The sequence below is a fragment of the Onthophagus taurus genome, chromosome 7 (assembly GCF_036711975.1).
Source record: "Onthophagus taurus isolate NC chromosome 7, IU_Otau_3.0, whole genome shotgun sequence".
Taxonomy (NCBI): Eukaryota; Metazoa; Arthropoda; class Insecta; order Coleoptera; family Scarabaeidae; genus Onthophagus; species Onthophagus taurus.
The window spans coordinates 40,630,993-40,647,509 of record NC_091972.1 but is presented as its reverse complement, the minus strand read 5'-3'; the positions used below and the strand labels follow the sequence as shown (position 1 = coordinate 40,647,509).

At 35.0% G+C, this 16,517-nt stretch overlaps 1 protein-coding gene and 1 long non-coding RNA gene across 3 annotated transcripts; one reads left to right on the top strand and one right to left on the bottom strand.

Moving 5' to 3' along the window:
• Positions 1-7,247: 7,247 nt before the first annotated feature.
• Positions 7,248-15,910, bottom strand: LOC111420141 (zinc finger protein OZF-like). 2 transcript variants are annotated; one of them, XM_023053071.2, is made up of 2 exons: positions 15,375-15,910; positions 7,248-8,217 (listed from the first exon to the last, which is right to left on the bottom strand). In XM_023053071.2, the coding sequence occupies exons 1-2, from the start codon at positions 15,764-15,766 to the stop codon at positions 7,269-7,271; spliced, it is 1,341 nt and encodes a 446-aa protein (XP_022908839.2). In that variant the 5' UTR covers positions 15,767-15,910; the 3' UTR covers positions 7,248-7,268. The 2 variants fall into 2 exon arrangements, with proteins under 2 accessions (XP_022908839.2, XP_022908831.2); XM_023053063.2 differs by lacking the exon at positions 7,248-8,217 and adding an exon at positions 13,936-15,090.
• Positions 15,911-16,034: 124 nt separating this feature from the next.
• Positions 16,035-16,517, top strand: LOC139430406 (uncharacterized). The gene is made up of 2 exons (XR_011640893.1): positions 16,035-16,277; positions 16,350-16,517. It is a non-coding gene; the product is annotated as an uncharacterized lncRNA (long non-coding RNA).

Genomic DNA, 16,517 nt, shown 5'->3' with positions numbered 1-16,517 from the left:
TTTTCTTTGTGTAAGAGTCCGTATTCTTTTTGCCTTGTCGAAAACAGTATTCAAAGTTCATTTGTAAATATAAAACATTGTAATATTTAATGTATATAAAGAGAAAAGAAAATACATACAATTTGCTAAGGCAAAAGCGAAATTTAATTAATTCGATATAATTGAAATTGTCCTATTTCTTTGTGTATTATAGATTTAAAAGGTGAAAATATATTGTTAATACAAATAGGAAATATTGAAAAAATGATATTTTAAAAGTTACAATAAATGGTGTTGATCGGTTTAGATATATTTGTGTAGATGAGCTTAAATAAAATAATAAATATTGTGTTGAAATTATTTTTATAGTTTAATTTTTATAAACCTAAGTATATGAAGGTCTGTATACGTATCTTCAGCAAACGAATATTCGTCTTAACGTACAAGTGCGAGGTAACGTACAAGCCTTGTTTATAGATATACATAGTTATCCAAAGATTCATAAAAATTTAAATTTTACTATACGCGCCCTAACGTATTACTACGAAAAACGTAAAATAAGTTGCATATATTTTAGTATTTCTTGCATAGAGAAAAATCGATAATGTGTCCTTCAAGAATAATACCGAATTGTTGAGACTATTCGTCCAATTCGTCGGTAGGTACCGATTTGTAGACGCCAAATTTTTTAAGTAGGTGTATGAACTGGTTTTATAAGAGGACACCAACTGCGTCGAATCTCTTTAAGAAGTTTTTTTAAAAGACTATATTTCATATACTGAGGTAGGCATTGAAATTGAGACTACCTAATAATAACTCATAAAACATCAATTTTATCAAAAAAGTTTCATAAAACTTTCATCGTATAAAGGGGGAAAATATTTTGAACGATTTTTTATTGCATTTTAGAAGTGCCATCAATGTTTTTCATTTGTTAAGTATGCTTTTAATATTGCTGGAGTATTGATAAAAATCCGGATTTTTTGATTTTCGGGCATCGATACTGAAAATTGGAGGGGATATTTATAATACTATTGACCGTGTAGGGTTGGCGCCAATATTTCCATCAATACTCAGTGTAATAAATTCAACATTCAAAATTAAATACCTACTTTTATTTAATTGTAACAATAACAAAACATGTCTATCAACACACTAAAAAACATGAGTGCGGGAAGTTAGCCCGCCATTTTTTGATTTTTAAATTTTTTATTGTTGTTCTAGATTGTTCTAGAGTTGTTCTACATTGTTCCAAAGCGGCAAATTGAAAAAATAAAAACTCCACGAGAAAACCGAAAAAACAGGTTTTTTGACTAGCCCCCCATTTTTGGAAAAGTGAAATTTTCTTTGTTGTTCTGGGTTGTTCTAGTTGTTCTAGTTATTGTTCTAGAAAATCGAAATTGTGGGATACAGCATTACGAAGTTATAATTAAAAATAGGTTTGGCCGCCGAAATGTCTGGTTGATTGCTGTGACCATAGCTTTTCTATTATCAATTCCATATTACAAATATATACTTATTATAGCTAACGCAATCTGGAACAGCTATTATTTTCACTAGATCAACTCTCTAAAGGGCACTTTACTCTTTGAAAATTAAAGTTTTTCGAAGTTTCAGTCAGTAATTCTTGTGTCAGCGGTTTTATATTACACAATAAGAATTAAAAAACACAGAACAATCTAACATAACTCAAACTTTGCCGATTCAAATTGTTCTAGATGTGTTTTGCGTTCAACACGAACATTAATTTTGCAAAATCACATATTTTTTGTTGCTCTAAATTGTTCTTGTTGTTCTAGGTACTTAAAATGTTTATTTAATCACTGCGGTTTTAGTTCTTTTAAAGTTTCATATTAAAAATTACTACTTACAACAATTAAAACAATTCAGAACAGCTGTTATTTTCACTAGAAAAACCTTAAATTTTATTAGTTGTTGTGATATCGGATAGGTTTTGTTGAATCAGTGAACCCAACCTTTAATATAATAATAGTTTTAAAAAATTAAAAAAATATGGAATAATCTGACCATCTAATTTTCTAAAAATCACCTTTCTATTTAAAATTATAATAATAAAACATAAGATGCGATTTAAAGTGTATTTTATTTTGTAAAACTAAGTAATAAATTAATAAATAAACTAAACTAACAAAACAATAACTATTCTTTCACAAAAACTGTACAAAAACTTATTCTAAAGTAAAGTATAACTAAATAAATTAAATCATCTAAATAGACTAATATCACGGAACTCATTTACACACATATATGCACATTTGTGCATTTATTTCTGTTGCTTCTTCAACTTGTATGGATTTTTTTCTTAAATCATTAAATAATAACCAATTGTTGGGTACAAATGCCATGTAGTATCCTACATCACTCAAAGAGTGAGTACCTTCGTAGCTGATGATACTTGCGAGGATATAGACTTTGTTCTGGAGTTGTAAATTGCGGGGGTAATCGAGTACTTGAAGTTAGCTCCCTATTTTTTGATTTTTAAATTTTTCATTGTTGTTCTAGATTGTTCTAGAGTTGTTCTACATTGCTCCAAAGCAGCAAATAGCAATAATAAATATTCTGCGAGAAAAACCAAAAAACAGGCTTTTTACTAACCCCCCATTTTTGGAAAAATGATTTTCTTTGTCGTTCTAGTTATTGTTCTAGAAAATCAAAATTATGGGATTCGGCATTACGAAGTTATAACTAAAAATAGGTTGGGCTATTCATTTAGAAATCATGTTGAGAATGTTTGCACAGATTGCTTTAGTTTCCTAAAATTATTTTTAAAAACCGGTTCTAGTAAAGCAACATATAAAAAAGAGCTGAACTATTAACAGGAATAAATTATTTTGGAAGCCAGAATATTGCTGGCGTGATAATAGTGAATGCTATGTCAAATATTACGTTTCTTTGCACACAACTATTTAAAGAAGAATTTAGTTATTGTAGGACTAAAAACTGCAATAATGGTTTAAACGTTACTTTCCATAAAAACATAATTTTACCAATCGACATTGACATCGTAACAATATTTGGCTATGCATAGCTAAAGCAAGTAATAGAAAACTACATGCAAACCCTAAGCAACAATTGCAAAAAATGTGGTCTGTTTATAGAAACAACGAATGGAGAGAACAATAAAACAAAATTGAGTGATTACGCACGCAATTTGTAACTCCACAACAAATTCTATATCCCCGCAGGTATCATCAGTTACGAAGGTACTCAAACTTTGAATGATGTAGGACACTACCTGGCATTTGTGCCCAACAATGCCAATTGGAAATTATTTAATGACTTACGAAAAAAATCCGTACAAGTTGAAAAAGCTACTGAAATAAATGCTTAAATGTGCATGTTTATTCCATGATATTAGTTTATTTACATAATTTAGTTTATTTAGTTATAGTTTACCTTAGAATAAATTATTGTACTAATATAGTAATACTGATCGAATAGTTATTGTTTTATTTGTTAGTTTAGTTTATTTATTAATTTATTACTTAGTTTATACAAAATAAATACACTTTAAATCGCATCTTTTGTTTTACTATTATAAGTTTAACGAGAAAGGTGAAACTTGTGATTTTTAGATAATTATGATGGTCAGATTATTCTATACTTTTTTAGTTTTTTAAAACTATTATTATATGAAACTTTAAAAGAACTAAAACCGCAGTGATTAAATAAACATTTTAAGTACCTAGAACAACAAGAACAATTTAGAGCAACAAAAAATATGTGATTTTGCAAAATTAATGTTCGTGTTGAACGCAAAACACATCTAGAACAATTTGAATCGGCAAAGTTTGAGTTATGTTAGATTGTTCTGTGTTTTTTAATTCTTATTGTGTAATATAAAACCGCTGACACAAGAATTACTGACTGAAACTTCGAAAAACTTTAATTTTCAAAGAGTAAAGTGCCCTTTAGAGAGTTGATCTAGTGAAAATAATAGCTGTTCCAGATTGCGTTAGCTATAATAAGTATATATTTGTAATATGGAATTGATAATAGAAAAGCTATGGTCACAGCAATCAACCAGACATTTCGGCGGCCAAACCTATTTTTAGTTATAACTTCGTAATGCTGTATCCCACAATTTCGATTTTCTAGAACAATAACTAGAACAACCCAGAACAACAAAGAAAATTTCACTTTTCCAAAAATGGGGGGCTAGTCAAAAAACCTGTTTTTTCGGTTTTCTCGTGGAGTTTTTATTTTTTCAATTTGCCGCTTTGGAACAATGTAGAACAACTCTAGAACAATCTAGAACAACAATAAAAAATTTAAAAATCAAAAAATGGGGGGCTAACTTCCCGCACTCTAAGTTATGTCAAATTAACAATTTGTTAGTTGTAAAATGTCAAGAGATAAGAAAGTTGCAGATTTTTCCCTTAATTTTAGAGGGCTATAACTTTGAACAAAAAGTTATATGAAAAACACCCCGTAATTTTCGCTGAAAAATCATCCCTTGAATCTTTCACATCAATTTAGAAACACTCGTTAATAAAATCAGAAATACATCGTTTTTATTTAGTTAATTGATTCTAATTAATATTTCTTAATTTTCGTATTTATATTTTAACCAAAGAATTCTCAACGACGAAATAATAAAGAACGAATTTGTATACGTGAAATCGTTTATCCAAACTCGAATAGTTGCAAAAAAACTTTGTTTATACTACCTACTCGTTTGATATGTGGAGGCTCGGCGCTACCACGTCTGGAATTAAGTCTGCAATAGGACGAACGAAAATCAAAACTCACCATTTAATTAGCAAGGCAATTTTTGGTTTTCTGTTATAAAAAAAGAACAGATATTTTTTAAAATATTTAGAGGTAATGTTTAATGTAATTAAATATTTTATATGTTAAACAATTACCGGCGAGACGATAGCAACAAACCGTCCAGCAACAAACTTTTTCCTTTATATTTCCACCTACTTCTAGGGCCCATATCTGTGTTATTTAGAAAGATAGCAAAAAACTAAGCACACGGTTGGAAAGCTTGGCCTTTTCTCTATCTTAAACCGAGTTTTCGTCCGCCGATATGTTGATAATAAGAGCAAGAAAAAATAAGAAACGTCGCGCTGCATTCAATTTACCTCAAAATTACCAAACTTCACGGTCTTGTGCAGGCGTTACCAGATGGAAATTCAATAAATGGCTTATATATTCGGAAAGAGCTGAACTTGGACTATCTTATTCCGAGTTTTCGTCCGTCAATATCTGTCGGCGTCTGTAAAAAAAACGCTCCTGAAAAGGAGCCTACAGTTGGCAACAAACTTTACTTTTGTATTTCCATCTATGTACTTTTCGGACAGATATCTTTGTTATTTATAACGCTAGCGAAAAACTAAGCACACGGTTGGAAAGCTTGGTCGTTTCTCTATGTTAAACCGCTATTTTCCTCCGCCGATATGTTGATAATGAGAGTAAAAAAAAAATAAGAAACGTCGCGCTGCCACGAATTTTTGCCGCGGCTAAACCACGCTTGGGTCAATAACTCTCTTATATGACAGGGAGAAAACTCTAGAACTATATTCATCTTATGGGAAATTTTCTGCTCTTTTCAACGGTATATAACACATCTCAATCACACGTTTGCACAATCGTTTTTCAGCCCAGCAACAAACTTTTCCCTTGTATTTCCGTCTACTTTTCGGTCCAATATTTTCGTTATCTAGAAAAATAGCGAAAAATTTGCAGCTGTTATTAGAAGGAAATTCAACAAATGGTTTACATATTCGAAAAGAGCTAACCTTGGCCTGTCTTATTTTGAGTTTTCATTTACGGCAGATATTGACGGCGTTTGTAAAAGAAACGCACCTGAAAGACAACCTACAGGTAGCAGAACGCAATCACTTCTTACCCTAACTTTCTTATTCCTATGAAGGAAAAACTGGAACAAAATTTTACCCGAGAGAATCGAGAAATCTCCTTTATCAGAATCTGGAAGAATTTGAGTGATTTTAGACTCGAATTGTTGAATTGTGTTTTGATGGTTTTGAATCTGGTAACGTTACCAACTTTGCATTTTAACTCAGTTCATCAATTTAAAAAACGCGTATGCAAACGCGTAAGCGTCGGATACCGTTGGAAAGAGCAGAAAATTTCCCATAAGATGAATATAGTTCTAGAGTTTTCTCCCCGTCATAGAAGAGAGTTAGTTATTGACATAAGCGTAGTTTAGCCGCGGCAAAAATTCGTGGCAGCGCGACGGTGCTTATTTTTTCTTGCTCTCATTATCAACACATCGGCGGACGAAAACTCGGTTTAAGATAGGAAACACCAAGCTTTCCAACCGTGTGCTTAGTTTTTCGCTAGCGTTATAAGTAACAAAGATATCCGTCCGAAAAGTACATAGATGGAAATACAAAAGTAAAGTTTGTTGTCAACTGTAGGCTCCTTTTCATCAGCGTTTTCTTTACAGACGTCGACAGATATTGACGGACGAAAACTCGGAATAAGATAGTCCAAGGTCAGCTCTTTCCGAATATGTAAACCATTTGTTAAATTTCCATCTGGTAACGGCTGCACAAGGCCGTGAAGTTTGATAATTTTGAGGTAATTTGAATGCAGCGGGACGTTTCTTATTTTTTCTTGCTCTCATTATCAACATATCGGCGGACGAAAACTCGGTTTAAGATAGAGAAAAGACCAAGCTTTCCAACCGTGTGCTTAGTTTTTCGCTATCTTTCTAGATAACGAAGATATGGGCCCTAGAAGTAGGTGGAAATATAAAGGAAAAAGTTTGTTGCTATCGTCTCGCCGGTTAAACAATTTCCTGTTCAATCACATAAATTCACTTAATCTTTTATTCTGAGTATGCAACTTCTACTACAAGTTGCATTTCCAATTTTATTCAATTCATTCATAAATGATGTTTTTCTCGTTTGCCGTTAGAGGCAGCACGAGCTAAAGCAACCCAACTCGTCCGGTTGGATAACTATGTACATATATCTATAAACAAGGGTACAAGTCAACAACAGAAAATGTCATACACAGTGTTGAAAAAAGAGGTTTGAGATGGTTTCGTCATCGGCACATATACCATAACAAATGCACATCCCCAAAAAAGGAAAAAGAGGTCATCCTTCAAAAACATGGATGACCTCTGGAACACCTATGGTACTGAACATGTATTACCATTTTTAATAAATTCAAATTCGGAGGTCCGTTATACTTTAAAAATATTCAAGACTTACCAAATAACAACTATACTATTGTTAATACCCAAGAAAATGTTGAAAAAGTTTTACTTATTTATTTTAATAATTGTTTCATGTATCCACATTATGTGTTTTCTTATGATTATTCAAATACCTTAATTGATTAAAACTAGCACCACAAACATCACAACGACACACATCCAATCGATCGTGTAATTTAACATGTTTCTTCAACGTATTCTTCAATCGAAAACTTTTCCCGCACAATTCACAATTGTAAGCTTTCAACCCGGTATGAAGAGTCATATGAACTTTTAATTCACAATTTCTTCTGTACTTTTTAGCGCATATCTCACATTTAAACCGAAAATTAGTATTACTATGATACAACTTGTGCACCCGAAGCGAAGATTCCTGCCGAAAACTTTTTTCGCAAACATCGCAAACGAAAGGGCGGGTATTCGTGTGAATATTCATGTGTTGAGTTAAAGTGACCTTAGCTCGAAATTCTCCGTTACATATTTTACAAACGTACCGCTTTGCCGTGTGAGTTTCGTCGTGGTGTCGTTTCAATCCACTTTTCGTGCTATATCTTCTTCCACAAACGTCGCAAGTGTGGGGTTTTGGCCCGTTGCTGTGTTTAAGTTTGTGGCGTGTTAAATTGTATCCGTGTTCGTAACGGTTCTCGCATAAGTCGCATTGATAAAAAGCTTTATCGTTTATCATCACTTTGAATTTCGTTAAATCAGCTCTTTTATTCTTCTTATTCGAGTTAGTTGTTTCCGATTTATTTGTTGAATGTTTATGTAGCATATGTTTCTTTAAATCGAATTTTCGAAGGTATTTGTTTTTGCATAATTCGCAATTAAAAGCTAGTTTTGTGGTAGTTGTGGATGATTGAATACTTGAATCACTTTGTGTTGATGGAGTTTGATCATTTTGATTTGAAATGGATGTTTCTACTTGTGTAGAACCGGTTGAAGCTTCCAGCTGATTTAAAACGGTTAATTCAGTTTTACTCCATGATAGAGAAGTATGTTTATGTTCCGTTGTCTCTTTACTGTAACAACACAAAATAAAACGATAATGGTAAAATGATTATTAAACAACGCTTATGTTAACATCAATTAACCCATTTACATCGTAAGCCCAGACATGTGCGGATTTTAACTGGCCATTATCACCGAAAAGTTCATATCCGCGCTAGCTACAACACATACATAGGCTTTCAATAGGGAGCGAATAGATAACAGAATAACAGCTATAACTCTCGCCGTCTTGAGGGACGCACGGCTAAACCTGAATGTTTCTAGTTCCAGGTCTAGTGTTTGTTCTACTTTTCCTTCAATAAAAACATACAACATCCTAACACTGAATAACAACTAAAATCAGAACTAACACTAACACCATCACTAGACTTAGAAACATTCGAGTTTAGCCGTGCGTCTCTTAAGACGACTAAACCCGAATGTTTCTAGTTCTAGGGTTAGTTCTAGTTTTAGTTCAATAAGAATACATACAGTGAATTTCACTTAAGATACAATATACAAAAATATATTTCCATAGAAATCAGGGCATCAATATAATTGCACATTACAATAAAACCTCGATGTAACGGATCAATACGGGGAACGCAGTGTCCGTTATAGCTCAATAAAAATATACAACAATCTAGCGCGGAATAACAATAAAACTAGACTAACACCAGCGCTAAACCGTGCATCTAGAAACATACCGCTTTAGACGTCTTAACAGACGCATAGCTAAATCAGAATGTTTCTAGTAACCAAAATATCCAGGAAAGGTAACTATTTAAAAGGTAACGGTATCGAATGCCATTCTTCCATATTTTCGATTTAGACAACGCAAACATCAAAGCCGACTTTTTAACTCAGCTCGTTTTGGCCGTTCTTGACGTACATGTTCCCCTTAAATTAATCAAGAAGTCACGTACCCCGTGCCCGTGGATCACAGATACAATAAAGCATATGCAAAAACTGCGCGACAAGGCGTACAATAACTACCGTAATAACAGATCAGAAGCGAAATGGGAATATTACAAATCGGCACGTAATTTAGTTAATACCTCGATTATTCATGAGCGCAGGGCATATTTTGAGTCGCAATTGAACATCACAAATGATTGTTGGAAAGCACTGCAAAATACGGGAATATTTAAAAGAAAAAACATGTCAGTTCTACCTCACCTTGGGTCACCCAATGATATCAATAATTACTTTATTGCAGCGGTATCGGGGGGAGGTGTTCCTGACTTAGAACTGGTCAACTTTTATAATTCCAACAAACGGAATAACTTGTCTTTTGGCTTTCGCGTGGTGGAGGATATGGATGTGGAGCGTGCAATTAATTCAATTAAGAGCAATGCGCTTGGTCATGATCGTCTCAATATGAAATGCTTAAAATTGTGCTGTCCACATATATTACCTTATATTCGCGATACTATAAATGCGTACATCGAAACATGTGTTTTTCCAATGACATGGAAGAAAGCCGTAATAAAACCGCTTTCCAAAATCTCTAAACCTACGGTACTTAGCGACCTGAGACCATTAGTATTCTGCCAGTATTAGCAAAGGTTGCAGAAAAAATTCTTTATGAACAAATGGTCTCCTTTGTGGAGGAGAATGACATACTACCACAGAACCAATCGGGTTTCAGACGGGGTTACAGTTGCACGACAGCATTGATACATATCATTGATGATATAATTCGCGCAACCGATAGAGGTAATTTAACAGTTCTTTGCCTACTAGATTATTCAAAGGCGTTCGATACGGTCAATCATGAGACAATGGCATCAATTTTGAGGTATTCCGGTTTTGATGATAAGTCTACCCGCTTATTATATGATTTTCTAACACATAGACAACAAGCCGTATTTATGGGTGATGAACAATCTGAATATCAATACACTAGTTCTGGCGTTCCTCAGGGTTCTATACTCTCGCCTTTGCTTTATGCTTTATATACATCAAACTTTAACCAAGGGGTTATGCATTGCAAGACCCATTTTTACGCCGACGACACGTAAATATACTATTCTTTTCCGGCTCATGATATAAAACAGGCTTGTGTGCGAATTAATAGTGATCTAGAATATTTGCGTATCACCTCAAGCCGACATGGATTTAAAATTAATCAGAAAAAATCAAACGTTATTATGTTTGGTCCTCAGAAACAAAAACAAAAAGTCATTAATGACTTACAAATTTGTGTAAATAACGAATTACTACCTATTCAAAAAACAGTACAAAACTTAGGCATTTTAATCGATGAGGGCCTTTTTTTAATGAACACGTCAATAAATGCGTTCAAAGAGCTTACAGTAGCCTTAGAATTATTTATACTAACAGAGCCTTTGTTAATCATAGTGCAAAAGTGCGCCTATGCGAAAGTTTAGTACTATCAATGTTTAATTATGGCGATGCACTGTATGCACCCTTTCTGTCCTATGCATTGAAGAGGAAAATTCAAAAGGTACAAAACACCTGTATCAGACTAATTTTTGGGTTGAAACGCAGAGATCACGTCAGCTGTAAGCTGCCGGTTTTAAAGTGGTTGAACATGCAGGGGAGAAGAATGTTGCATGTTGTAGGTTTTTACCATAAATTACTCACTCTACATAAACCAGCGTATCTTGTAAAAAAGTTTTCTTTTCGGGGTGACGTGCACTCGGTTAATGTGAGGTTTAAGGGAAGGCTATCTCCACCAATATTCCACACTATGAGTTTTAAAAAATGCTTCTCATACCAGATATGCAAAGTAATTAATGAGCTCCCTTCTGGTTGCGCATTGACAGAGTGTGGGTCTGCCGCCACCGCCAGGAGGCGCTATGCTGATTTTCTATTTGGGCAGCAGTGTTCGCAATACCTGTAAATCTCTTAATAGTCACAGATCTTACTTTTGCGTTTGAATGTTTTTGTAATCTTTTTGTTCTACCTAAATTTGTTCTTAATTTCTGGGGAACCCTTTTGAGTACTGACATGGTATCGATAACGACTTGTTGTGGCCTTTGGTAGTATTCACCTAAGTATTATATGTTAAAACTTAGTAGTTAAAACTCTTGTTTTGTTTATAGCTTTATACCGTTGTCGCGATTCTTTTTTTTATATTTAACACGCTATACTGTTTTTTTTTTCTCTTTATATACTTTATGGTGAGGTGGAAGAACAATATATATTGAATCTCACCATACGATTGATCAGTTGTTATAGGAAACCATTTTTAGTTGTTTATTCTGAAGTGTAGTACATTGTGATCAATAAATATTATTATTATTATTTAGCAGCTTCCGTTTCTACGGACTTTTCCTTAACGCTTCTTCTTCAATCAACGCTATGTAGACATTAACTTTTATCGGTAACAAATGCGATCCCATTCCTGCCCCTTCGCATTGCTCGTAGAATTTTTCCTTTTAGCTAAAATTTGTCGATAGTAAACAGTACACCACTAGCCCTGGAATATAGGTACTTGGGCAAACCCATGGGATGAGTTTTTGGCGAAGACCATCCACGGCATCTTTGGCTGGTACTTTGGTAAATGAAGGTTCCTGGGGATCTAACGTTATACTTTTAAATGGTTTCACAAAATGTGTAGAATTTGTGACATATAATTTTGTTTTACTTGTAAAAGGAGAAAGAATGTTAGCCATGAGCTCAACCAACTGGTTTATGGATTATAGGTAACCATAAATTATTGGTGGTAGTGAAACTTGTATAAATAAACTTTTCTGTTGTTTTGCTGTAATGTCTGGCTGGATCCAAAAGGCTCAACATAATTTAAGTTTGGTAATATCATTCAGAAGAATAGTTTCTACTTCACTCCACGGTGATACGATACGCTTCAGGCCGGGAGGTGGCTGCCCGCAGGGAGGGGTGTTATCTCCCCTGCTTTGGTCCCTCCTAGTTGACGATCTGATTGCGATAGTCGAAGCCGTTGGTGTGGAAATACAAGCTTATGCTGATGACATTGTCGTTATGGTCAAAGGAACCTGTTTGCCGAGGATATCTAAAGTCCTCCAGGTGACCCTAGATACCATTTGCGCTTGGTGTAAGGGAGAGAACCTCTCAATAAACCCGCAAAAGACAATTGTTGTGCCCTTCACCAGGAAGCGAAAGTTGGATGGACTAATCCGCCCAACTATCCAAGGTGAAGAAATTCCTTTCTCAAAGGAAGTCAAATATCTAGGAGTAATCCTAGACAAAACCCTGTCATGGAATGGACATTTGCAGGGAGTTTTGCACAAAGCTAGACTATCCTTGTGGACTTGTCGCAGTCTTTGTGGAAAAAGTTGGGGTCTTACCCCTGAAAGACTGTACTGGCTCTATGTGACTGTGGTTAGACCTATGATCACATACGGAGCAGCAGCCTGGTATAGGAAAGTCCGACAGACTTCAGTTATCAGCAAACTTTCACGAATTCAACGAGTAGCTGGATTGGCAATCTCTGGTGCGATAGGCACAACGCCAACTCTAGCAATGGAGGTTCTGCTTGGCCTATCTCCTCTGCATTTGCATATAGAGAAAGTAGCTAGAACAACCATTTACAGATTTAAGCAATATGCTCAAAACTGTTCCGACATGTCCTACCAATGGGCTGCGGAAGACATTATAAGCACTGATACTGTGCTATCAATGCCGTCAGATTTGGCGGTATCACTATCAGTGACTAATGCTCGATACCAGATTGTACTGCCTGAGCGGCAGTCCTGGATCGAAAATGAAAATTCTCTGGTTCGGGCAGACATTTGCTTGTACACAGATGGATCAAAAACGCCTGAAGGGGTAGGAGCAGGAGTATACTGCCAGACACCTCGAATTAAGCAAGCCTACAGCCTGGGTACGTACTGTACTGTATTCCAGGCGGAAGTATTTGCTATTGACATGGGTGCTAAAATCCTTCTTGAAAGAGGGGTGAAGAACATGACAGTACGAATCTTCTCAGACAGTCAAGCCGCTCTCCAGGCGCTGCAAGCCGTGAAAACGGTGTCGGCTCTGGTTAATGATTGTAAGAGAACATTAAACACACTGAGTTGTGATAACAGAGTCTCTCTGATCTGGGTCCCGGGTCACTCTGGGGTTGCTGGCAATGAAGCGGCAGATAAGCTAGCACGAGATGGCAGCGCTGAAGCGTTTGTGGGACCGGAACCAGCAGTTGGTGTATCATTTGCGATGGCCAAATATAGGATTGGACTGTGGGCTGAAGAGAGACTTCGCCTACTGTGGACCAGTTCTCCTGGAATGAGACCCGGGAATATTTTAGGACTTGCCCGTAGTAGCATAAAAGTTCTAATGGGTGTTTTTACTGGGCACTGCCGATTAAAAGCACACCTCAACTTGTTGGGTTTAGCCGACGATGTTGAATGCCGACTATGTGCGGAGGAAGCAGAGACGGTTGAGCATGTTTTATGCCACTGCCCTGCCGTTAACCGTATCAGATTCTCGATTTTTGGGTCGCAGTTTATCTCCTCAAAAGATCTGAATGACCTTTCGCCGAGCAAGGTATTAATGTTCGTTAAGAGCATTGGACTGCACGGTGAAATTTGATAACGATATCTATCGGGGTACAATAGATCCTTAGGGTCGCGGTGCAAGGTTGGGTGGTCCGCCTACCCGATATGTATTCTATGTAATGTAATGTAATCATTCAGAAGAATTTCTTCATTTCTTCTGAATGATGCAAATGGGTTAATAGAACACATTTACTTTTAAATCAATTAATAATTATATTTATGTATTAAGGAGACAAAAAAAATGAAAACACTTAAAAACCTAGGATATATTTACATAAATGTCTTAAAAAGAGCTTAAATTATTAATAATATTATTGCACATTTACACGATTATGATTAGTTTTCGTATGATTCCTCAAATAGCGTTTCTGTCGAAAACTAAGTCCACACTCCCCACAAACAAACGGTTTCTCATCGGAATGCACCAACATATGTCGTTTTAGCTCGTATTTAACCCGAAAACACCTCCCGCATTTATCACAAGAGAACGGTTTCTCGCCCGTGTGTCTCGTAATATGTACCATAAGCGGCGGTTTAGTCCTGAACCGTAAATGACAATATGTACAACCGAAAGGAAAGTGATCGGTGTGCGATCGACTATGTACAAAGAGCGAAGCTTTCTGCTTGAACGCTTTACCGCACAAATCGCAAATGTACGGTCGTTCGTTTGTGTGAATTCGTCTATGTTCGGTGACGTTCCTTCGCGTGGAAAACATTCGACCGCAAATATCGCATCCGAATTTTTTAATCCCTTGGTGAGTTTCGCGGAGATGTCTTGCTAGACCTTGAGAAACGCGGAATTGTTTCCCGCATAAATCGCAAACAAACGGCCGTTCTCCGGTGTGAATTCGCACGTGCCATAAATATGTGTAAGGAGAATACAAACTTCTTCCGCAAATTTTACAATTGTAATAAACTTTTCCGTCGACGACGACTTTCGCGGCATTCACAGCTTCTTGATCGATTTTAGTGTGTTTACGTCTTTCCTTTTTCTCGGAATTTTGTGATATATTGACCGTTTCATTTAAATCAATTTCGTTGCCATGTTGTTCTCGCACGTGACGAAGAATATCTTCGTCTTTTATGAATAAAGCCCCACAATATTCACATGAAAAATCATATTTTATCACATTCACAAATTCAAATTCGTTATTTTCATCTTTTAAGAAATTTGGCTTTGTTACAACATTTTTATCGGTATCATTCATTGATGGAAGTTGCGACTCGGTTTGAGTAACATTTGAATCGGTTTCTTCGAGATACTCTGATATTTTTATTTCTCCCTTATTAATATCATGCGAATTATTATTAGGTATTAGCTCATTACATAAAGTTGATTCAGTTGGAATGGTATTGTCGTATAAAGCACTCAGACTTACAGATGAATCATCTTGGTCCGTTCTAAAACAAAAATATCGTTTATAAATTCTTTTAAGTTAATTTTATCAATGCTATAACTAAATCAACAAGAAAACCAGTGTTATGATATTATTTTTAAGATAATTTTGAATTTTAACTCAAATTTGACGTTTGACTTGTCAAATGTTGGATTAGACTTAACCTATAATAATAAAACTTGACAGTTTGAAAAGAATTATCTCTAAATAAAAAAATAACTACAAAAGGTGTAGGTCTAAGTGCTTTTACTCAATATAGTACTGATATTAATTTAAAAAATTTCTTACCGGTGATTTAGAACAGGTTCACATTCACCTTCGGTTCTTTCCGAAGGAATCGTAAGCGGCTTAGCTAAAACTATCTGCAACGCCCTAATTTTACGATCGGTTTCTATGCTTGTTACAATCAAATCATGCCAGGAAAGTATTGCTGATGCACAAGTCCAACAACAACCAGCTGGCAAACGGTCGTTTTCCGCAACCTTTATGGGTAAATAAGTGTTCATTTTCAGGGCTAGTTCGTAGTTCTGCCCATCCGCCCCGAATATTTGAATGTTCTTCTCGTTTTCATTGCCGCAAACGCGACAAACCATGTCGAAACGTAGTATTTGAGCAGGGACGACATTCACCAATAACGTTTCTTGGTGTTGTTCCTCTTTTTCACTCTGGATATTTTCCATTGTGATTCCCCGACTTTTTATAGTTTGTTTACTTTTATTTTCTTGGTTAAATAGACATTGGGATAATTTTTATTATCTAGTGTAATCAGGACTGAAGTACGATGCACAAAGTGACAAAGCTTACCTCACCTATAATGTCAAATTGACATTGGGAGTTTTAGATGCCATCTAGGAGAGAACACGTAAACAATGTAAAAAAAAATTGATACAACTGTAGATTCATAGATGGCAATATCGACGCTTTAAGGGATTTTGTTATTATTTTCGGTTTTCGGGAAAAGTAAGGTTATATTTTTGAGGTTATTGATATTATCTTCTTTTTTATTTCCATTAAAAATGATTAAAATAAAAATTTGGCATGACGAAAAGACGTGGAACATAACTGAAAAAATACCAAAAAACTTAAACGATTTTAATCCTATTATAAAAACTGTACAAAAACAAACCAATGATTTATTAACAAATTTAATCGAGGAGCAAACACAAGGTGATGTACCCTCAGATTCATCAGGTATATAATAATGAAATATTCAATTTCTATAATTTATATATTCGTTTCTTTTGTTATTATTCTTTTTTGTAGGTGATGAAAATGAATTAACTTCAGATGACGATGATAATAATGTGACATCTACAAACTTTGAAAAGATATCTTCTAAAAGAGTTAGTGATAATAATCAAACATGGAAAAAGTTAAAAACAAGTTAAATATAAAAGTTTGTTGATTAAAATTAAAACCCTACAATAATTA

Bases quoted from the DNA above. Each gene is read 5' to 3' on its own strand.
- LOC111420141 (XM_023053063.2), bottom strand. From the start codon at position 15,766: ATGGAAAATATCCAGAGTGAAAAAGAGGAACAACACCAAGAAACGTTA. The intron at 15,091-15,374 runs GTAAGAAATTTT...TTTTTGTTTTAG, and splicing joins GAACCTGTTCTAAATCACCG to AACGGACCAAGATGATTCAT.